This window comes from Falco naumanni, chromosome 6 (genome assembly GCF_017639655.2).
Source record: "Falco naumanni isolate bFalNau1 chromosome 6, bFalNau1.pat, whole genome shotgun sequence".
NCBI lineage: Eukaryota > Metazoa > Chordata > Aves > Falconiformes > Falconidae > Falco > Falco naumanni.
Window position 1 is genome coordinate 74,625,324 of NC_054059.1, and position 21,906 is coordinate 74,647,229.

Consider the following 21,906-nt stretch of genomic DNA (forward strand, 5'->3'; position numbering starts at 1 on the left):
GAGCACGTGATGAGTCCAACAGAACTCAGCTTCTAGATTGTGCAGAAGCTTCTGCTTCTACCCTGGCAGAAGGCGTATGTAAACACAGGGGTTTGGGTGCCGTTCTTTGGCTGTCTGATACTCTACGTTCCTACCTCAGCTCCCCCTCCAGCAATGGCATGAAAGGTTGCAACACTACACAGGAGCTAGTGGTGTCCTAAAATGTCAAATTCATATATGAGCAAACTTTGTTTCTATGTTGGAGAATACTTAGAGGTTAAGGAATCCATCTTCTGGGAGTTGCAGTTTTCAGGAGGAGCTGCCGTCACAGGGTGGTGTGCAGAGGAGCAACACAAGCCATAAGCTGCAAGAGTAGCTATAGAATACGTCACTTCTAATACTAACCTGTTTTATGAGGACGACTATGTAAATCCTCAAAGGTAATTAAATATGATCACCTCCACTCCCTCAAAATCGATGTCATGAAATATTTGTGAGTCTGTCATGGCTGTTGCAGGCAGTGTGGCAAACTGCTGTTGTTGAATGATAGCAAACTACTCAAACCTTGCGTAGCTGATTTTTGTCCCTGTTAAAGAGTACCGCCAAACAAGGAGGCTGGTAAAATTTCAGGCAAGGTCAGGTGAAGCAGAAGAAACTGATAAGGAAGCATTCAGTGCCTGGATCCCAAAGAGTTCATTCTCCAGGAGTTCTGGGATATTGGAGAGCAGCACAGCTGTCAGTTCTTGCTTTTGTCATGCTGTTTCAAAAGAGAATAAATGTTTGGCTTTTACAGCTTCATTATTTTCCTAGCAAGCATGAAGACGGGCCTGTGGAGCTGTGTGTCAGCAGATGGGTGCTGCCAGGCAATGGTAGTCAAAGCATTGAGGCTGGTGAAAGGTTCTTGGAACAAAAAATGGGATATTGGGACTTTAATTTCCTAGCATGAGAAATGGGTAACTGCTGATGAAGGAAAGGTCTGTGTTTTGTGGGTACAGAAGGCGGTACAGGGGGAGTAAGGCAGCACAGGAAGAGACTCAGCAAGGAGTTGAATGTAAACTTGAAACTTAAGGTCTTTAGATTCTGAAGTTGCTTTGTTTCAGGAATTCTAGTATCCAGGAAGTTAAGTAATGGATGTCATTCATATCACTGTATCTGAGAAGTGAGTGGTTTTGCTGACCTGGTGTTTTTAAATCTGTGTCACACAAACCTCTGCAGCCGATTTCAGGTGCATTGTGAAGGCTGCCTGGTTACTGCAGTTTTATAAGGGATGTTTGACACCTTAGGAAGCTTTTTTTTTATTATGGAAGCAGCTCACTAATGGAGTTTGTTTGCAGAAATGATGGGTGCAGTCTTCCACTAGTGTTCTGGATGCACTGTTGAAGCTTCTGGCTAAAATGGTTGGCAGGTGTTACCCGCTCGCATACAGAATTATTGCAAGTGATAGTTGTGAGTAAAGTAACTTAAGGCAGTATAACCAGGGATATTCTCTCAAGGAGAATTTTTAACAAGCAGGCTGCTTTTCTGAATTATGCTGTGCAGGAGGCTCTTCTGCAGGATACTTAAGCCTTGATTTAGAAATAGCCATGAAACCTAGAGATGTTACACCTTCATCCATGTTAAATACTTAATTATTTGAAGTTCACTCATTCAGAAGAGGTGGGCTATGCTAGTCACTTTTGCTTTGGGCTAGTAGAAATTAATTTAATTGCTCAAGTGCAGAGTTTTGTATGCTAGAGTGGAAAGAAGAGCTAGGTATTTAAAAGAAGCCTGTTGCTGTGTAAACAGTTTCATGTGTGTGCATGAAAAGTTAGCATTTTCAGAATCTCATTCTACGTGGTATCTTAATCTACCTTTTGCCACCTGGTTGCTCTTCTTCCTTGTGACCTGAAGGAAAAAAAACTGGATGGTTCTCCTGAGGAATGTGAGATGGGTTATAACTGTAAGCAGGAGTGCTGAGTACATGGATCTCTTGCCCTCTGTAGTTCTGTTAGTAATCACAGAATGGGTTGGGTGGGAAGGGACCTTAAAGACCATCCAGTTCCCAACCCCCACCACGGGCAGGGCCCCCTCCCCCCAGCCCAGGCTGCCCCCAGCCCCGTCCAGCCTGGCCTTGAGCCCTGCCAGGGATGGGGCACCCACAGCTGCTCTGGGCAGCCTGGGCCAGCGCCTCGCCGCCCTCACAGGGAAGAATTTCTTCCTCATCTCTCATCTCCATCTCCCCTCTCTCAGGTAAAGCCATTCCCCCGTGTGCCATCGCCACCTGCCCTTGCCCAAAGCCCCTCCCCAGCTTTCTTGCCGGCCCCTTTAGGCACTGGCAGGTGCTCTAAGGTCTCCCCGCAGCCTTCTCCTCCCCAGCTCTCTCAGGCTGTCTCACTGGGAGACGTGCTCCAGCCCTCTCATCATCTCCATGGCCTCCTCTGGACTCGCTCCAGCAGGTCCATGTTCTTATGTTGGGGACCCCAGAGCCAGATGCAGTGTTGCAGGGCAGTCTTACTGGAGTGGAGCAGAGGGGCAGAGCCCCCTCCCCTGACCTGCTGGTCATGCTGCTCTGGATGCAGCTCAGGGCTCAGTTGGCTTTCTAGGCTGCAAGCGCACATTGCCTGGCCATGTTAAATTTCTCATCAACCAGCATGCCCAAGTCCTCCTCCCCAGGGCTGCTCTCAGTCCGTTCTATGCCCAGCCTGTGTTTGTACTTGGGATTGCCCAGACCCAGTTGCAGGACCCTGCACTTGGCCTTGTTGAACTTCATGTGGTTTGCACAGGCCCACCTCTCAATCCTGTCAGGGTCCCTCTGGACAGCATCCCTTCCCCCCAGCATGTCAGCTGCACCACACAGCTCGGTGGTGTTGCCAAACTTGCCAAGGGGGTGCTCAATCCCACTGTCCGTGTTACCAACAAAGATGTTGAACAATGCTGGTCCCAATACGGATCCCTGAGGAACATCACTTGTCACTGGTCCCTACTTGAACGTTGAGCCACTGACCGCAACTCTCTGACTGCGACCACCCAGCCAATTCCTTATCCACAGAGTGGTCCATCCATCAAATCCATGTCTCTCCAGCGCAGAGACAAGGATGTGTGTGGGACAGCATCCTATGCTTTGTGCAAGTCCAGGTGGATGATGTCTGTTACTATTCCCTCATCCACCAATGCTGTAACCCTGTTGTAGAAAGCCACCAAATTTGTCAGGCACAATTTGGCCTCAGTTGAAGCCATGTTGTCTGTCACCAATCACCTCCTTATTTTCAATGTGCCTTAGCACAGAAAAAAAGGAAGAAAGGGAAGAGGGGCTCCAGAAAGCGGGTTAATATTCAAGGATCACCTCCTCCAAGCTCAGAAGTAATGCATCCCAACAAAGAGGAAGTCGGGCAAATCCGCAGGGAGGCCTGCACGGATGAACAAGTTGCTCCTGGACAAACTCAAACAGAAAGGAAGCCTACAGAGGGTGGAGGCAAGGACAGGTAGCCTGGGAGGAATACCAAGAAGTGTTCCAAGCAGCCAGGGGTCAGGTTAGGAAAGCTAAAGCCGATAGGGTTGAATCTAGCCAGGGGCATCAAGGGCAGCAAGAAAAGCTTCTGTAGGTATGTTTGTGAATAATGGAAGACTAGGGAAAATGTGGGCCTTCTCCAGAAGGAAACGGGGAAACCTGGTGACCCAGGATATGGAGGAGGCTGTGGTATCCAACGACTTTTTGGCCTCTGTCTTCACCAGCGAGTGCTGCAGCCACACTGCCCAAGTTACAGAAGCAAAGGCAGGGGATGGGAAAATGAACTGCCTGCTGTAGGAGGTCGGATCTGAGGCAGTCTAAGAAACCTGAAGGTGCAGAAGTCTGTGAGACCTGATGAGCCGCATCTGCAGGTCCTGAGGGAACTGGTGGATGTAGTGGCTGAGCCACTGTCAGTTGTATTTGAGAAGTCGTGGCAGTCCAGTGAAGTTCCCATGGACCAGGAAAGGGGAAACATAGCCCCCATTTTTAAAAAGGGGGGGGGGGGGGGGGGGCGGGGGAAGGAAGACCTGGGAAATTACAGGCTGGTCAATCTCACCTCTCTGCCTGGCAAGATCATGGAGCCGATCCTCCTGGAAACTCTGCTTACGTTAATAACTCATTTCATGTTCCTCAGGAGAATCACTCCTAGTTTTTTTAATGCTACTGTAAAGTAGTATTAAGACTGCTGGAGCGAAAGTAAATTCAGATTAGACTTTCCAAGAAGCTTCTCATGGCAGGTCTCAAAGTACTTCAATTATCCACTTAAGTGATGCTTTGTGCTGCGGCTGCTGGAACTTTTCTGCTAGTCTGGTGGATATCTTTGGCATATTCTTCCCTTACCATGATGGATATTGGCAGTACTTCAGTAACTGAACAGCCAAGGTATTTTTGCTCATTCAGCATTCCTTGAGAAAGCATTGGTGCTCGCTTTTGTCTTACAAAAGTGATTCCCAGTGTACATGGCCCTGCTCTTCTTTGGATCCTGAGCCTTAGCGTGGTGCTTGCTTCAGTTTTCCTTTTGCGGTGTCCTGGTTTACAGTCTGTGCTTGGTATACAGTTTGCATTCCATTTCATTGCGTGAGGTTTCTCAACTTCTATGCGAAGTGCTAAAGCACAAAGCCGACATGTGGTCTTGGTGTGATGATTGCGGCGTCGGAGGAACATCATGATGCTAGAGCTGTAATTTCCCTTTGTTAGTTAACTTGGTAACTCCTCTAAAAAAAAATTACAGGCAAAAGGGTTTTTTTACTAACTTACTGGTTATTTGGCTTTGTGGTGGCTGAGGGCATAGTTGAAATGTCCACAGGAGGGGACTTACCTGTCTATACTAAAACTATACAAAGGACCCTTTAAACACCAAACAAGTAGTAGTGTCAGCTGGAGCCACTCAGTGCATAACGCTTGATTGTTGGCAGCTTTAGACATGGGATGGTTCTCGTGCTGCAGTGTTTTGTAGCATCATTTCTGTAATATGCTTGTCTAGCACACATAAAACCTGGCACCTCTAAGTGCCAGGCAGGGAGTTCAGTCTTTTCCCACGTTGCTGAATGCAAACTAAGGAAGATTTGGTAGACTAGCTTCATTAACTAGAAGGATCTAGGTTGCAGTACGGCACTTTCTGGGAAAGGAAGACTTCACACTTAAACTACAGAAATAAAAAGGAAGGAGGGAGATAACTGGCATTGGGATGGTGATAGAGCTGTGTCAAACCTGTAGGTGTTGTCTCATTCCACTTCCAGGTTATATGAGCATTTTAGTCTAAATGCGCTGTCTGAAGAGTAACGGTCTTTGTTACAACTCGGGAAAGCACAGGACACCAAGACCTGTAAATGTTAGCCTGGACTTCAGACAACCTGGAAATACAAAAGTGAAGTAGATATTTACTGCTTGTGGTAGAGATGTGTCAACCTGTCTCTTGTCTCATTTTAGCATGCCAATGAGGATGTGGAGAGGATGCTGTTAGGAAACAAGTGTGACATGGAAGATAAAAGAGTTGTCTCTAAAGCAAAAGGCGAACAGGTAAGCGTCGGACAAAATCTTGCTTATCAAAGTAAGCGAATCAGTGCCACGACTTCCCACCATCTCCAGGTGGTTAAGATGCCACAGCAGGATGTGCCAGAGAGCAAACCAGGTGGCTGGATTTGCTAATGGTTTGTAAGTCTGGGGGATGTTTTTGTAGAAGCTGCATTGCAGACGACTTCCATGAGTGGAATGAGTTCAGCTGCAGTTTTCTGCTTTTTGATAACTAAAAATCTTCAGGCATCCTTTGTTAAGTTACCACACAAGCCTGTCACATGGGAAGTATCTGTCATCTTATGTTCAGACACTGACTTGTGATTTAATACATTTTAATTGCTGTTCCTAAATTGTTAAGTTCCGAATCTTTTTTTGTGACACTTTGCCTAGCTAGTCCTTCTGATGCCTGCTATGGCTGAGAGAATATTACGTGTTTATAAATGCTGCTAGTCCTGAATAAAAGCAGCACAAACTGAATAACTGTGCAGTAACACTAACAGTTGTCTTTCTTTTTTGGTTTAGATTGCTAGGGAGCATGGTATTAGGTTTTTCGAAACTAGTGCAAAAGCAAATATAAACATTGAGAAGGCATTCCTCACATTAGCAGAAGACATTCTTCGAAAGGTATGTTCTTACAGGATTTGCCTGGGAAGAAAAAAAAAATCCTAACATTTCAGCTCCTATTTCCTCTGTTGTTTACCTGAATTGTTTCAACGTTTGCCTTTGGCATGCTAAGACAAATGAGTCCCTGAAGGAACTTTAGATGCACAATATTCTAAGCTTCTATAGCTTGTTTGATCTTTCATTATTGTACTATCTAGAGGGAGTCGTGTACATCAGAGAGCCAAGGAACTAAAATTCCTGGGGGTTTTGGCCCTTAAACTCATGGCTGTGTCATACATGTGCTTTGAGATAAAACATATCAGTTGGCATGGGAGAGAAATGCCCTTTCCCTGCCACCATCTCCATCAATACACAAGGTTTGACTAAAAACTCTTCAGTACCTGTTGGGAAAAGTTTAGGTGTGATTGACAGAACAGAGGGACGAGTTCTGTCACTTCCCTGTTTCCAATGATTAGCCCCCTGACCCTCTGCATCTTGTTGGAGGTTTTATTGGATGGTTATATTGCAACTAAAAGAAGTTCATCCTGGTGGTTGGCTCCCCTTCCTGAAACGTACAGCATACAGTGAAGTTGGTTGTCCTCTCTGTGGCTTGTACCCACATTTTTGTATGCCCAGAGCTACAGGATACTGCCATGTTTGTATCCACGGTACCTTTTGTGAGTAGAAAATGCATCAGCTTCCAATAGCTGCCACCGTTCTGTTGCAGGAATGAGCTGGGCTGCGTATGTGGGTGGCTCCAGGGCTGGTTCCAGTTAATTGATGCACTCCCGTAGCCAAGGCCTGAATTTACACAGTAACTCTTGTGCTAGCACGTTCCTGCTCATGGTCAGCTCATGCCTCTCCAGCACTGAAACTCCGTGGAGCTCAAGAGATGTGGGTTGGCCAACTCCATCGTATGTGCTTTTGCCTCTAGAGGAATGACCCTACGTGGTTTGGGTTTTTTCTGTGCTCCAGCTTAGCAGTAGGGACTGCCCTGTGGTGAGCCTTCATCACTGCCTTCCACTGCTCGCTGGCACGAATGCCGTTGATAATGTCACCTGAGTTAACTGGTTAGAAACTTAGCGCAAGGTCAAGGGTGAACCTTTTCGCAACCCTTTTAAATACGCGTCTGCTCAACAACGTCTGGTTTGTTTTGTAGTTCTGAGTTGTTCGTAACTGGTTTTTGACAAGCTTTACATGAGAAACAGGATGCAAACCCCTGGTCTTGGTAAACAGGAGGTCAGGCTAGAAACCCTTACTGCCCCTTCGACCTTTAAATTTTTATTTTGGGCCTCAGTGTATTTATCCAAAGAATGAGGGTGGGGGTTTACTTTTGCAAGGCTGTGACAAAGAGAATAAGGAAATGAATGTAGAGGCTAAACTGCAGTATTCTCGTGAATGTTTAGGTTATCTTCCAAACAGCTGACAAGTAGATGTTAGCATCTGATCGAAACCACTTGCCTTTGATTTTTGCTTTGGTCTAACCAAGTTTACATCCCGTGACGCAGATGAGCCTGTTTTGTGCACTGCCTCGGAAACTGGTGTTCTGGTTAACTGGAAGGCAGATGCCTTTGAACAACCCCTCTTTATCCATGAATTACTCTGTGGTTTTTTAAGGTCATTAGTTCACATAATTTAACTTCAACTTGTGTTGGTTGTACGCTGTGATTTACTTACCCACCAAAGTCCAAGTGTCAGTTCTAAGAGTAGAATCTAGAAATAGTTTTAGTTTGGGAGTTCAAAAGGTTTGGGTTTTGGTTGGGGTTTCTTTTTCAGCTTTGCAGTTGTTTATTTAAAGCAAAACAAACAATAAAACCCTTTAAATTGGTTTTGCATACTTTTTGCTGGAGCAGGAAGCAGGATTCCCTACGTTTCTATGCAGCTCTCTGTCTGTAGTTTATTCATAATATTATTTGGTGATGTAAGTCTTTTTGTAAGTCGCTATCTCTGTCTCTTCAGCTCTGAATAATTCATTTCAGAGTATCTCAGGAGCTATCTAACTCTTTTTACTTGTTTCATTACAGACCCCTGTAAAAGAGCCCAACAGTGAAAATGTAGATATCAGCAGTGGAGGTGGGGTGACAGGCTGGAAGAGCAAGTGTTGCTGAACGTTCTCCTATATCACCAATCGCCATCCACCGCCCCTTTTTTCTCGCTGCAAAACAAACCACTCTGCCCGTTTTTTAACCTTAAACCAATGTTTTGTTCCTCATCTTAACAAGCTCCTGTCTCCCTTTGGTTTTCTGTTTAGGACAGCTTGCATACTATAATTTTCTCAACAACGTGTATAGGAAAATCATCTCCATGACTTCATTTTTTAATGTACCTGCTCAACTTACCACTACGTTTTGGTTGTATTATAGTCCCGTTCCTCCTGACATTAAAACATAGAGCAATCATATTAAACTCTATTCTGCAAATTGTATAAGAATAAAAGTTAGAATTAACAATTTATTTTGTACAACAGTGGAATTTTCTGTCATGGATAATGTGCTTGAGTCACCATATTCTCTAGATGCATCAGCAAAAGAGCCAGGAAAACACTCATTTTCGCCTTCAGTCTGTGAATGGGGTTTATTTTGTCCTGTGCCTTATGTGGAAAGGAACTTTTGTTTTCACTTCTTTTCTTTTCTTCTGGTGGAAGCATGTGCAGGAGACATACCATCCATACTTGACCATTTTAAAATACTGAACTCTTTTGCGATTGCTTTCTGTAATTGTTGGTGTAATGCATCGAGGACAAAGGGTGGTGCAAAAAAAAAAAATACATTTAATCTGCTGTGTCTCCTTTTTGGTGATCTAGCCATTCAGAACTGTTCCTGCTGCCATGTTTTGTTTTGTTGGGTTTTTTTTTCCTCACTTGCAGCTCTTTCCTTTTGCCTGCATGCTGCTTTTATTTGCATTTCTTCATGGTGTGATGTGTTAATTAAAAGGATGGCAACGTGGTATGTTTGCCAAAAATTTAATACAAAGCACTGATTTAGCTTTCAAGGTAAAAATGTTGACGATACCTACTAATTTCCCTCTAGCCAATGTCAGTTCACTAGTATATCTTCTCTCTCCTCCTGCATAGCCGTTGGGTTTTATGATATGGAAGAGTTATTTGCATGCACTAGTTTTCTATGGAGGGTGATGTGGTTGTCTACTTTATGTGTATGAATATAACATTTAATTCCCAAACTGACAGCAGTTAACATGAACTTCCATGTTCTCTCTTACTGTTAGCCGCTCCAACAAGTGTTTGGTAGCCTAGCAAGAGGCTGAGTGAAACTAGATCTTAAGGGAAAAAAACAGTAAAAAAAAAAAAAAAAAGTAAAAAAAAAAGAAGTTGGCAGTTTAATTTATTACCTCCCTGAAAACTTTCTGTTTTCCAGTGTTAAAAGCTGAGTCATTGGTACTTGGGTCAGTCTCGCTCTCAATCCCATGCTGTGGGAACGCGGTGGGTGATCCCAGCAGGGCTGCCGAGCCCCCCTGGGATTAACTTGCTTTTCCAGCTCGCCTGTTTGCTTTGCCCTGGCCAGGCTCCGGTGTCACCGATGGCGTGGCTTCGTCATTTCTGAAAGGAAGGGGGTTAAGGACTGCCAGTATGACTGACTGCTCCTGCCGAACCGGGCGTTCAGTCTGCAGGAGCGTTTGTACGTTCACTTGCCTTGCATTTAAAATACTGTGTAGGAGAGATGCTCCAGCCAGGGACAAAACGATACTTTAAATAGGCGCTTCTTCTTCCCCAAGCCTCCCATTCTCCTTCAAAGTTGGACAAGCTTGTGCGTTGCTGTTGTCCACTTGGGTTTTGGACTGTCTCCAGTAAATAATTAAAGTAGTAGTAAATAACGCTGATTTAATTTTAATGAAATGGCGCTGTTTTAACATTGAACTTCTAGTTTTGAACGGCTTCCCGTGTAGTAACTTGACCGAGGTGTCTCCCTTTTCCTCTGTATTTTGGCATTTTTGTCTCCATGTGTGTTAACCCTTCCCAGTCGAGTGGCTGTTGGGGTCGAGCAGGATGCTGGGTCTGGTGGATAAATCGGCACCGTTGCTTTCCTCATGGCCTGCGCCTGCCAGTCAGCATTGTAAATAGAGTACGGCTACCTTTTGGTTAAATCTGCACTTTCTAACATTATCAAAAAGGGAAAAATGGAGAATTATACATCAAGGGGGTTTTGGTTTTGGGGATTTTTTTTTTTGTTGTTGTTTATAATCCTTGTTTTAAACATGAGCTTTTTATTTGCTTCCAGGGGCTTGGCTCCCTCTGTGTAAATCCCTCGGGATCCTCTGTAGATGCTGTGTTCGTTGCAAGCCAACAGGTAGAGAACAGGCCACTCGCTGGTAACTACTAGCTACCACCTCCGTTTCGTATTCTCCCTACCAAGTTAATAAACTGAAATATTTGTAGGTGGTCTACTTCTGTTCATATAAAAACCATGAATTTTAACCACGTGGCTTGGCTTTGTTTTGTGTTGTGGAGTGCAAGGCCCAGCCAAGGAGGAGTGAGCAACAAGAGTTGATACAAATGCTAAAAGGAAAAAAAATAATGTTGGAGGAATTTGCAGTAACTTTCATTTCTGCTGGTATCTAAACTTCCTGCTAGCTAGCAAACTAACTGCTTGTGAAACCTCTCCTTTGGAAGACACCCCCTTCCCCAGCACCCAGCGTGGAATAAAGCCTAAGGCCAGCCTAGAAAAGGAAGTGAAAGTGGCTTTCCCCCTGCTAGCCACGCTGCTGCTGGGCTTTGCCCGGCTTTAGCCCACCTGGCCAGCGGAGGAAGGCTCGGCACTACCTTTTTGTCATGGCAAAAACAAAAAGAAACCTAAAACCAAAACCCAACCAAAATGTAACTTGATTAAATTGGTCATGATAAACTAAAACCCGAGGCTGAATCTATCCTATCCTACAGCTGTGTTAACCGCTTTCTGTTTCGTGCTGCCCCAGGGAGCTGCTGGTGCTGTGGTGGGGCAGGGGTAAAAGCGGCGCTTCATGCTCTCGGACTCGGATGGTGGAAAACAAGAATCAACTTAAGGTCTAGGATTAATTCCCATGCCTACAATTTTTTACTTAATCTTTTAATATTTTTGCTACTCCACTCTGGCTTTTTATTTAAAACACATTCTTTTGTACCACTTACTGTATCAAATTGTATAAAAGATCACTGTCCCATTCTTGGTCATACCAAGAGCAAATAAAAGCTTTTATAAACTTGCATTGGTTACTTCCTGGGCCCTGTTAAACCCCCTCTCGCCCAGCCTGGGCCAGGGTGCCGGTGGCTTTTGGCCACCCCTCGGAGGCGGTGGGTGCTGGGGCTGGGATGAGATGCTTCCCCCCTGCCCCCCACACCAAGGCTTTGTGCCGCAGAAAAGCTTTGCAGCCAGGCTCTGGCTGCTTGGATGTACTAATAAAACCTGGAAAGCGTGAGGTGGTCCCCGCTTCTGAGGAATTTTGTGGCTGGGAGTGGAGCTGTGACTTTCGGTCTTCCACAGGGAAGCTTCAGGCTCTTCTTTCTGGAGAGTGGGATGGTACCAAGTGCAGCCGCATCTGCCCGGTGCTGACGTGGGGTTCACCTGGCCGTTGGGTGCGTGGCTGCAGCCCCCTGGCTCCTTGGAGAGCAGCTCGGCAAATGCATTTAAGGAAAGCAGCCGCTGCAGCCTTCCCCTCTGCGGGCCCGGTGGGCATGCTGGGCACACACCGGGCACACGCCAGGCTCGGGTGGGTTTTCCAACTCTGGGGGAGCCCCCGCCACCATTCCACGCACCCAGTGGTGATGTCTGAGTTGATCCTCCCTGCCAAGGAGGATGCCTTTGCCCTCGCCCATCCTCTCTCGAGTGCCCCAGTGTCCCCTGCAGCCTTTGGGCATGCCTGGGTTGGGGATGTCGCCTGTCCCCGAGGTGCGGGCTGGTTGGGGCAGCGGTAACCAGGAGAGGGGGGATCTGTGCTGCTGTTGGCAATAAAGCCACTGACCGGGCTGCCAGTGTGTGGAGGCTCCCAGCAGCTGTGGGTCTCGTCGCAGGTGGATGGGGCCGTGGGGAGCAGCTCCGCAACCCTGAATCCTCTGCGTCCCCATGGATGTGGTGGTGTTTGGCAATGGGATGGGCTGATCGCTGGCCGAGCCGCCTGGGCTCGGGGTGGCTGCTGCTGTGGCTAGGAGCTGCGGCCTCGAACGTGCACCGGGCCTGGGGCTCATGGCCTGGCTGCCTGCACAGCCGTCACCGCTGCAGTGCTGTTTGGGCCTGGGGTCCCGGCGGGCTTGGGGCTCGGGGACTTGGCAGCAGCTTCCCTCCACGGATGCTGGGGGTCTTGAAGCTTTCCCCATCCTCCTCCTGCTCCATCCCTGTCCCATCCCCATCCCTGCTCCATCCTCATCCCATCCCTGTCCCTGCTCCATCCCCATCCCTTCTCCTTCCCTGTCCGTGCTCCTTTCCCATCCCTGCTCCATCCCCATCCTTGCTTATTTTGGCAAGGTTTTTCTGTCCTGCCACGTTTGGGCTTTGCCCCAGTGAACCCTGCTGCTGCTCCCATCGCACCTTTGGGGGTGTTCCCCCAACCCATCCCACACGAGGACCCCACCCCTGCTCTGAGTCCAGCCCTTGAGGAGGGGTTGAGGGCTCCGGCACCCATGGGGGGGGGCTCCAGCAGCAGCCCCCAGGCTTTGACTGGGGGTGCTTGGGGGGGAAAGCAGGGTGGCAGGGCCCAGAACACCGTGGCAGGTCCCCAGGGCTGGGCACTGGCCCCGCTGGCACTTGCTGCTTCCTCTGCTCCTTCCTCCTCCTTGTCCCAGGGTGGTGCCAGGGGTGCGGCACCCCCAGCCCTGAGCTCCCCGGGCCGGGTCCCCAGCACGAGGCGTGGGGGGACCCCCCGGCCTTGCGTCCCCAGCTCAGGGTGGCTGGGGGTCCCCAGGATGCAAGGCGGCTGCTCGGGGTGGCAGGGATGTCCCTGCCGGGGGGGGAGGGTGTTGCTGTGATAGTGATGTTCTTGCTGGGGGGGTCTCTGTGATAGTGATGTCCCTGTGGGGGGGGGTCCCCGCTCCCGGTGCCAGTGCCATGCACGCCTGGCGGCTTTGTGGCAGCGCTGGGGGGTGGGGGGCCATGCTGAGGGATCGGGGTGTAGGGCAGCATGGGGCTCCTCCGCCTGCCGCCCACCCGGGCCCCCTGTACCCCGGCCCCTCAGCCTCCTCCCGCGACTCCAGCCCCGGGGTCTCCCTGGGGAACACCCGGCGGGGTCCCTGCCCCGGGACGGGAGGGACGGGAGGGGGGTGGGGGGCGGCTCCGAGTGTTCCCTCGACCCCTTCCGTGGGCGGCCAAAGGGAGCCGAGCCCCCCCGCTGCCCCGGTGAGACCCCCCGCAGCCGCCCCCCATCCCCGGGGAGCAGTCCCCGCCGGAGGGTGCCCGGCCAGGGAGGGGGGGTCCCGCCGGGGGGATGCGGGGCCAGGAACGGGGGCGGGGGGCGCGGCGTCGCCCCCGGGGGGTTGCCCCGCCAAGGCGGGGGGGAGCCCAGTGGGGCCCCCGCCCGCCGCCACCTCCCCGGCCCCGCCGCGGGGGGGGGTCCCGCCTGCCGGGGCGGGCGGGCAGGAGGGGCCGGGGGCGGGCGGGGGGCGGCTCCCGGCTGCCCCCGCTCCCCGCCGCCCCCCCGCCCCCGGCCCCGGCCCCGCCGCTGCCCCGGCCCGGCGGCGGCGATGGAGCCCGGCTCGGCCGCCCCCCCCTGCGGCCCGGGGCCGGCCTGAGCCGCGATGCGATGGAGAAGCTGGCGGCGGGGCTGGCCCGGCTCCGCTGGAGCCCCGCGGCGCTGCCCCTCGATGCGATCGTCAGCCAGTGCCGGCTGCCCACCCTCGTCTGCCTGGGGCAGGGTGAGCGGCCGGGCCGGCGGGGAAGCGGGGCCCGAGGGGCGAAGCACACAAGGGGCGATGGAAGGCTGGAGGGACGAGGAGGAGGAGGGAGGGAGGCTGGAGGGATGGGGAGGAGGAAGGAGGAAGGCTGGAGGGACGAGGAGGAGGTGGGAGGGGAGCTGGAGGGATGGGGAGAAGGAGGGAGGGAGGCAGGGTGGAGAGGTGAGGAGGGAGAGAGGAAGGCTGGAGTGATGGGGAGGAGGAAGGACAGAGGTGAGGAGGAGAAGGGCTGGAGGGACGAGGAGGAGAAGGAAGGGAGACTGGAGGATGGAGAGGAGGAGGGATGGAGGAGGCTGGAGGGATGAGGAGGAGGGAGAGAGGCTGGAGTGATGGGGAGGAGGGAGGACGGAGAGGTGAAGAGGAGGGAGGAAGGCTGGAGGGACGAGGAGGAGGAGGAAGGGAGGCTGGAGTGACGGCAGAAGAGGAGGAAGGATAGGGGGAGAGGTGGAGGACAGAGGGATGAGGAGGGAGGGAGGAAGGCTGGAGAGGTGAGGAGGAAGAGAGAGGAAGGCTGGAGGGATGGAAAGGAGGGAGAGAAGAAGGGGGAAGGATGGAGGCTGGAGGAACGAGGAGGAGGGAGACACAGGAAGACTGGAGGAGTGCGGAGGATGAGGAGAAAGGAGAGAAGGCTGTAGGGGTGAAGAGAAGGAGGGAGGAAGGCTGGGGTGATGAGGAGGAGGGAGGAAGGCTGGAGGGCCAGGTGAGACATGGTTGAGCTGCTGGCCCAGGTCAGGGCTGCTGCTGTTGGGCCTCTTCTCCTGGGGTGCCGGGGGGGGGTGGGGCAGGGGCTGCCTGGCACCCAGATCCCTGGTCCAGCACCCGTGGGTGTCAGTGGAGGGGGGTGGGGAGCCGCCAGGCTGCCCCCGGCCCCCCAGACATGGGGCTGGGCCCTGGTTACCCTTTTGGGGTGACAGTGGAGGCGGCAGCACCAGGCCAGCAGGGGCTCCGAGCCACGATGTCTCCCAGCCACTGTCCCGGGGACACCGCCGGGCTGAGGGGGGGGTGCCCCTGGCTGTGACCTCCATGCACAGGCCGCGGGGGGGAGCGGGGTGCACCGGCTGGGCGGGAGGAGGAGGAGGAGGAGGAGGAAGGGTGCGCAGGGTCACCCCGGCATGGCGGGGCAGGATCGGTCACTCGGAGCAGGGGGGTGCTGGGGCCGTGCTGGCGGTGGGTGCCGGGGGGCGCAGCGGTGGGGGGTGGGGGGCCCTGTGCCGGCCTGGGCTCAATACACTTGTTGTTTGCGGAGGCTGCAGCTTTTCAGGGGGGACAAAGAAATTGTTTCCTGGGCAACTGGCGGCTCTTGGCAGCGGCACCTGCTCATCCCTCGGGCTGGCTCGGGGTGCTCCGGGGAGAGCGGGGGTCCAGGGGGTGGTGACAGCCCTGTCCCCCGGCAGGCGAGCGCGTGGAGGGGGGTGAGCGCCCAGGACGTGCTGCTGGTCCACTCCTGCCGGCAGTGGACGACGGTGACGGCTCACAGCCTGGAGGAAGGACACTACGTCATCGGCCCCAAAATCGACATCCCGCTCCAGTACCCAGGTGGGGGTGGCCGGAGCGTGAGGCCAAGGGTGGTACTGTCCCCAGCGTTGGGGGGACCAGAGCTGGGACTTCCCCCTCCGGCAGCTCGACTGGGGCTGCTCCAGTATGGTCCAGTCCAGGGGAGGAGATGCTCTGTTTTGGGGGCTGCTCTGTGCCAGCGTCCGGCCCAAAGCTGGGGAGCTGCAGAAGGGGGCTGGCAGGGATGGGGTGGTGATAAAGGTGGGATGGGGACAGGGACTGGGATGGGATGAGGAAGGGGAAGGCAAGGGATGGTGACAGGGAGAGGGCTGAGGATGCGATGGTGATGGAGATGATGATGGGGATGGAGGTAGGGGTGGGGATGGGACAGGGGTGGGATGGGGACAGGGAGAGGGATGAGGATGGGATGGGGATGTGGTGGGACTGGGATAGGGATGGAGACAGGATGGGGCTGGAGGTCGGGATCGGATGGGAGCAGGGTTAGGGCTGGCAATGCAGGCAAAGGTGCTGAGATGCCGGCAGCCACCGTAGCAAGAGCCTTAATGACCACTCTAAGTGCTCACCATGTCGGTAATGAGTCCTGCTAATAAATAAATAATGGGAAATGGAGCGGGGGAGGGGTTAATCGCCCATCCCAAGGGGGAGGTCGAGGCAAGGAGGGGAGGGTCTGACTGTGTTAACTGGCTTTGGGGGGCTTGGCCGTGCCTGAGCTGGCTGCCCTGGTATGTGGGGCTGCTCCCAGCTCAGGCACCATGGCTCCTGCCTCTACTGTCACCTTGTCCCCGATGCCACAGCCAGGGCTGCGACCCTGCCCAGCGAGGGGCAGCCGTGGCCCCAGCACTGCTCGGCGTGGGGCTGGCAGCAGCCACACTGGCTGGCGCGGGCGCATCGGGGGATTAATATTCCCCTCAGGTCTGTCCCTGCCGAGCGATGCCCGTGGCGGCAGTTTTGCTGCCGGCTGCAGCCCCCCCCCTCAGCTCCCCACTCCCGCCTTCGTCTCTGCTGCCATCCCTGCGGCTGAGCCTCGGTCCCCTCCCCGGTGGCTCTCCCACCCGAGGTGTGGGGCAGAGTGAGGGTCACAGGGCTCTGGAGAGGCCCCGGGTTTCGGGGGGCAATGGGGACTCCTTGACATTTTGGCTGCTCCACTGGCCCTGCTCCAGGCGGTGTCCTCCATCCATGAGGCGTTTCTGCGGCTGCTTTGCCGCGGTCCCCGCAGCTCCAGGGCTGCTGGAGTGGCATTGCTGAGACACCCCGTGTGTGTTGTCCCACCCAAAAGCCCCCTGATGTGGTGTGTGTGGGGTGCAGGTATGGGAGATGCTCTGGTGTCCCCTCGCAGCACTTGGACATGCTGGGTGAAGCGCACAGAAATATCCCCCAAAAACATGATGGGGGACCCCAGGGTGTCTGCCCCTCCCCCCCCCCCTCCCCGCCGAAGGTCCATGCTGGCTCCCCTGGGGCCAAATGCTGGAGATGGGCTACTCACCACCATGAGTTTGGTTGTTCCACACAGGGAAGTTCAAGCTGCTGGACCAGGACCGGGACATCCGTGAGCCCGTGCAGTATTTCAACAGCGTGGAGGAGGTGGCCAGCATCTTCCCAGACCGTGTCTTCGTCATGGAGGCCATCACCTTCAGCGTGAAGGTCCAAATGGGGACAGCCAGGGGTACTGGTAGGGTGAGGGAATGGTCATGGGATCTCAGGGGACAGTGGTGGGACAGCAGGTGTCAGGGAGTGGTGGTGAGGCAACAGTAGAGTGTGGTGGGACATCAGGAGGGGACAGTGGTGGGACATCAGGAGCTGGTGGTGGGGCATCAGGAGAGCACAGTGGTGGGACAGCCAGTGGTAGGGCATCAAGGGTTGGTGGTGGGACAAAAGGAGATGGTGGTGGGACTTCAGGGGATGGTGGCAGGGCATCAGGCAATGGTAGTGGGACATCAGGAGGCAGTGCCAGGGCAGTGGGTCCCATGGTGGGGCTGTCCTGGGGCAGGTGGTGTCAGGGGAGTTCAGCGAGGACAGCGAGGTGTACAACTTTACGCTGAATGCGGGGGACGAGCTGACACTGATGGGCCAAGCGGAGATCCTCTGTGCCAAGACGGTGAAGGAGAAGTCACGCTTCAACACCATCCTGCGGAAGCTGGGCAAGGCAGCGCCGGCGGCGGGGGCCAGGCAGGTGAAGGGGAAGATGCCCTGCCTGATCTGCATGAACCACCGCACCAACGAGAGCCTCAGCCTGCCCTTCCAGTGCAAGGGCCGCTTCAGCACCCGCAGCCCCCTCGAGCTGCGGCTGCAGGAGGGTGAGCACACCATCCGCAGCATCATCGAGAAGGTGCGGTTGCCTGTCAACGTGGCCGTGCCCAGCCGCCCCGCGCGCAACCCTTACGACCTGCACGCCATCCGCGAGGGCCACTGCTACAAGCTGGTCAGCATCATCTCCAAGACTGTGGTTCTCTGCTGCATCCTCCGCCGGGACGAGCTGGTCCCCTTCCATTTCCTCCTGCTGACCGACATGCCCCGTTTCCAGCTGCCCGAGGGGCTGCTTACCGGGGACCCCCAGCTAGAAAAGCTGCTGCGGGACAGTGCTGCGTACTGCCACGACCGCTTCAACCCCGACGAGTACTCGAGGGCCGTGCGGGAGGCCAAACCTGACTTTTTGGAGGAGTGCACCAGCCCCCGGCGCCTGCGGCTCTGCCTACCTGCCTGTGCCCGCGAGGAACTCAGCCAGCCCCTGCAGCGCCTTTCCCTCTGCGCCTGTGGCACAGGGGTCCCCCGGGAGCCCGCCGCCCGCTGCCAGGGACCGCGGGGCAGCGGGGGGGGGCACCCCACGCCCGCCAGTGCCCGATTTCCCTGATCCCGACCGGGAATATATGATGCCCGACTGGGCCGAGCCAGAGTTCAGGACTCAGGAGCCGCTGGAGATTCCCTACGAGGAGCTCTGGAGCAACCCCAGCCCCGAGGGCTGCTGCGAGCTGGGCAGCAGCACTGGCCGGCAGGACCTCGTCTCCTTCGGCCCCATCACCCCACTGGGCTCCCCTCACCGCCCCAGTGTGCCTGGGGACGAGCCCTGCGGGGACACCCCACCTCCTGTGCCACCCAAGTCGGAGGCGGTAAGAGCCGCGGTCCTGTCCCCAGGGATGGGGAATGATGGTGCTGGGGTCCTGCCTGACGCCCTGGCTGGGGGTGATGCACCGAGATAGTGGGTCGGTGAGGCCCGGCACGGCCCCGCCGGCGGCCCTGTGCCGTGGGCAGGGGGTGCACAGCCCGGGGCCGCGCTGTCAGCCCCATGGCACAGCCAGCCTGAGCGTCTCCCCGCGTGCTGCAGGGCTCTGGGCTGCCAGCCCTGTCCCCTGGCTTTTGGGTGAGGGTCCCTCTTCAGCTCTGGTCACACAAATCCTTGGGGCTCCCTGGCACCCTGGGGCACCCCGGGCTCTCCATCACCAGAGGGTAACCAAATCCTCAGGATGCCCTTGTACCGTGGGTCCCTGGCTCCCTAGGGCTCTGCACCACGGGGTACCTGAATGTCTTGGGCTTCCCAGCACCGTGGGGTACCCAAATCCTCTGGGGTCCCCGTGCCATGGGGTACTCAAAATCTCAAGCTCCCTTTCGCCATGGGGTACCCAATTCTGTTGGGCTGCACGCACCGTGGGGTATGTGGTTCCCTGGGGCTCCCTGTTGGCACCCAGAGCTTCATGGCTCAACTGGGGCTGGCTGCCCCCGAGTTCCCCATCGCCCCTTCCAGCCGCAGGGCCCTGTGGGCAGATCCCCTGGCACCGGTGACTGGGGGGGGCCTGATGGCGCTCGCCCCCCGTTCCAGGTGAAGGAGGAGTGCCGGCTGCTGAATGCACCCCCTGTGCCGCCCCGGGGCAGCCGCCCCCCAGCATCCTGCAGCCCCCCGGCACCCCTGCGCTGCCCGAAGCTGGCACCCGCTCCCTCGCCCAGCCCCAGCCTCTCCTACTACTCCTCGGGGCTTCATGATGGGTGAGTGGCTCCGGCACGGCTGGGAACACCAGGGTGCTGCGGTGGGCACGGGGTGGTGGGTTGACACCTTGGGGCGGCATGTCCCTGCAGTGTGGGGCTGGGGAGGGAACACAGCCCTGGGGTGATGGCCATGCTCCCCTTCCTTCCTCTGGCAGGTCAGTCCCGCGGAGCGGCAGCGGCTCACCCTCACCCGACGCCTACTCCTTGTACTGCTACCCCTGCACCTGGGGCGACTGCAAAGCTGGGGAGGCCCCTGGGCGCCCGCTGCCCCCTGCCATACTGCCCCCCGCCGTACTGCCCCCCGCCACCCAGCCCACCCCTACCTCCTGGTCAGACCCCTGGGCATACGCGGAGGCAGGTGCTGGGGTGGGCAGTGGCTGCTCGACCCCACTGCTGGGGGCCGAGCCCCCCCTGAAGCCCTACCGCAGCTGCCCCCGCCTCAAGCCCCCACACCCCCAAAAGCGCTTTGCCCCCTTCGGGGCGCTCAACCCCTTCGCCGGCCCGGCTGAATGGCCAGAGAGCCCAGAGTGGCCCAAGCCACCTTCGGCCCCCACTGCCCCTTCCTCCTCCTCGCCAGAGACCTTCGCCCCTACTGAGGAGCCGGGACCCCCTCCTCGCCCACCCAAGGGCTTCGAGGGGGACAGCATTGTCATCCGTGGAGCAGCCCCGCTCTCACCTGCTGTCCTGCGTGGGGCTGAGGGCGGCGTCACCCACGTCTACCTGGCACAGGGTGTCATCGAGGTGCCGCCAGCAGCGAGGGGCGATGGGGGGCCCCCGCCAGCTGCCCCCCGTCCCAGCGGGGACAGCTTGCCCTGGCTGCCCCCCCGCCGACCTCTCGTCCCTCTCGCTGGAGGAGGTTTCCAAGTGCCTGCGTTTCATCGGCCTCTCTGAGGACGTGGTCAGCTTCTTTGCCCGCGAGCGCATCGACGGCAGCATCTTCGTGCAGCTCAGCGAGGAGATCCTGGCCGACGACTTCCGCCTCACCAAGCTCCAGGTGAAGAAGATCATGCAGTTCATCAAGGGCTGGCGCCCCAAGATCTAGCCACATGCTAGGGATCCCCTGGAGTGTGGGGGTCCCCCAGCCACCCAGACCACAGCTCTGGTTCTCCATGCTCCCATCCCCTGCCCCGCTGCGGCAGTATCCACCAGCTGTGCGCGCAGCTGTGCAAGCTCGCCGGCAGCTTGGCCCTATTGCCCAGCCCTCCCCTCTTTCCATTTTAACACTGGACAGTAATTTTGGCCCAAATGGGCTGGAAAATGCTGGAGTTTGCGTTGACTGGTTTAACTTAATCCTTGTGGATTAGTGTAATAAACATACAGGAGAGAAACAAGCCACAGGAGAAGCCCCTTGATCAGGGAGGAGGGGGAAGGGGCTGCCGGTGGGGAAGGAGGCTCTGGGGCCACTCCTGTCCTTGCACACCCTTCCCGCTTCTTGGGAAGAGATGTGTGTGAGCATGTCCCCGCGAGGGGAGATGTTGTGCCTGAAGCTGCTCTGGGCTGCCTGCACCCCAGGGTGATTTCAGGGCTTTAAGGAAGCTCCCCTGCCAGATGGCCATGGCCGAGACCCGTCCTCAGGGCTGCATCCAGCACCCAAAGCACCCCACGCTCTCGGGGCCTGTGGCAAGGTGCCCCACAGACCCCCGCAGCCCACTGCCCTGAGCTTGATGGGGCCACAGCACTGTGAGGGTCTGGGACCAGCTCTCCCCAGTCCCTCGAGGGGGAGCAGGGCTGCCCAGCCGAGGCTCAGACCCTGCAGGCACAGCCCTGCATACAGCAGCCACCCAGGTCCTGCTCCCAGAGCAGGAGGGGCAGGTCCCGGGGGCTGCTGCATCGCCCCCCCGGCAGGGCTGAAGGCCGGTTTACCAGCTCCACAGGCAGCCCAGCGCCTCCCCCAGCAGAGGCAGGGTAAGATGATGCCTCAGTCAGATTCAGTCATGAGAGCTTTGAGAAATGAGCACATCCATGACACAAAAAGAGCAGCAGCGCCCAGCTCCTGGCCCAAGCCCCGCCAGGACACGGCCAAATGGCCCGAGCCTGGGGAGGGACTGCACCGCACCGCAGCGAGCCCAAGAGGCGGAGGCCAGGCCAGCTCCGACACTGGTGACAGGTGCACAGAGATTTAAAACCTTTTAGTTTCAACTGAGCTCTCCCCATGGGGGACCCTTCTGGCCTTTGGCTGCTCAATTTGCAATTACAGGCGGGTCCATCTGCCAGGATAACCCGGCAGCAGCACTCAGGACCAGACAAAAGAGCCCGAGGCTCCTCACAGACCCGGATTGATGGCAGAGGTGACAGAGCTGGTCTTTGTTCTGCACTGCTGCCAGCCCCTGCCTTTCCCCACCCTCTGGCAACGGCCAGCAGCCCCTTTGTGGGTCTCTCAGCCAGCAAGCACAGAGAAGACCCCAGAGGATTGCCTGAACGCTTTATTTCCAACTTGAGTGGTTCCCTTCCTTGGTAC

General features: G+C 55.5%; 2 protein-coding genes across 2 annotated transcripts in view; both read left to right on the forward strand.

The window, feature by feature from the left end:
- The window catches only part of RAB10 (RAB10, member RAS oncogene family), a 49,818-nt gene extending 38,536 nt beyond the window's left edge, over positions 1-11,282 (forward strand). The window contains exons 4-6 of the mRNA XM_040597895.1: positions 5,396-5,485; positions 6,005-6,106; positions 8,110-11,282. Of these exons, the coding sequence (XP_040453829.1) occupies positions 5,396-5,485; positions 6,005-6,106; positions 8,110-8,193 (276 nt within the window). The 3' untranslated portion in view covers positions 8,194-11,282. The remainder of the gene's footprint in view (positions 1-5,395; positions 5,486-6,004; positions 6,107-8,109) is intronic.
- A 2,463-nt stretch (positions 11,283-13,745) lies between these two features.
- On the forward strand, positions 13,746-20,984 carry GAREM2 (GRB2 associated regulator of MAPK1 subtype 2). Its single transcript, XM_040597109.1, is given in 8 exon segments — positions 13,746-13,923; positions 15,358-15,494; positions 16,984-17,114; positions 17,461-18,309; positions 18,311-18,577; positions 19,285-19,448; positions 19,604-20,264; positions 20,266-20,984. Coding segments are annotated over 8 exon segments (2,550 nt in total). The 5' UTR covers positions 13,746-13,807; the 3' UTR covers positions 20,491-20,984.
- The last annotated feature ends 922 nt before the right edge of the window (positions 20,985-21,906 follow it).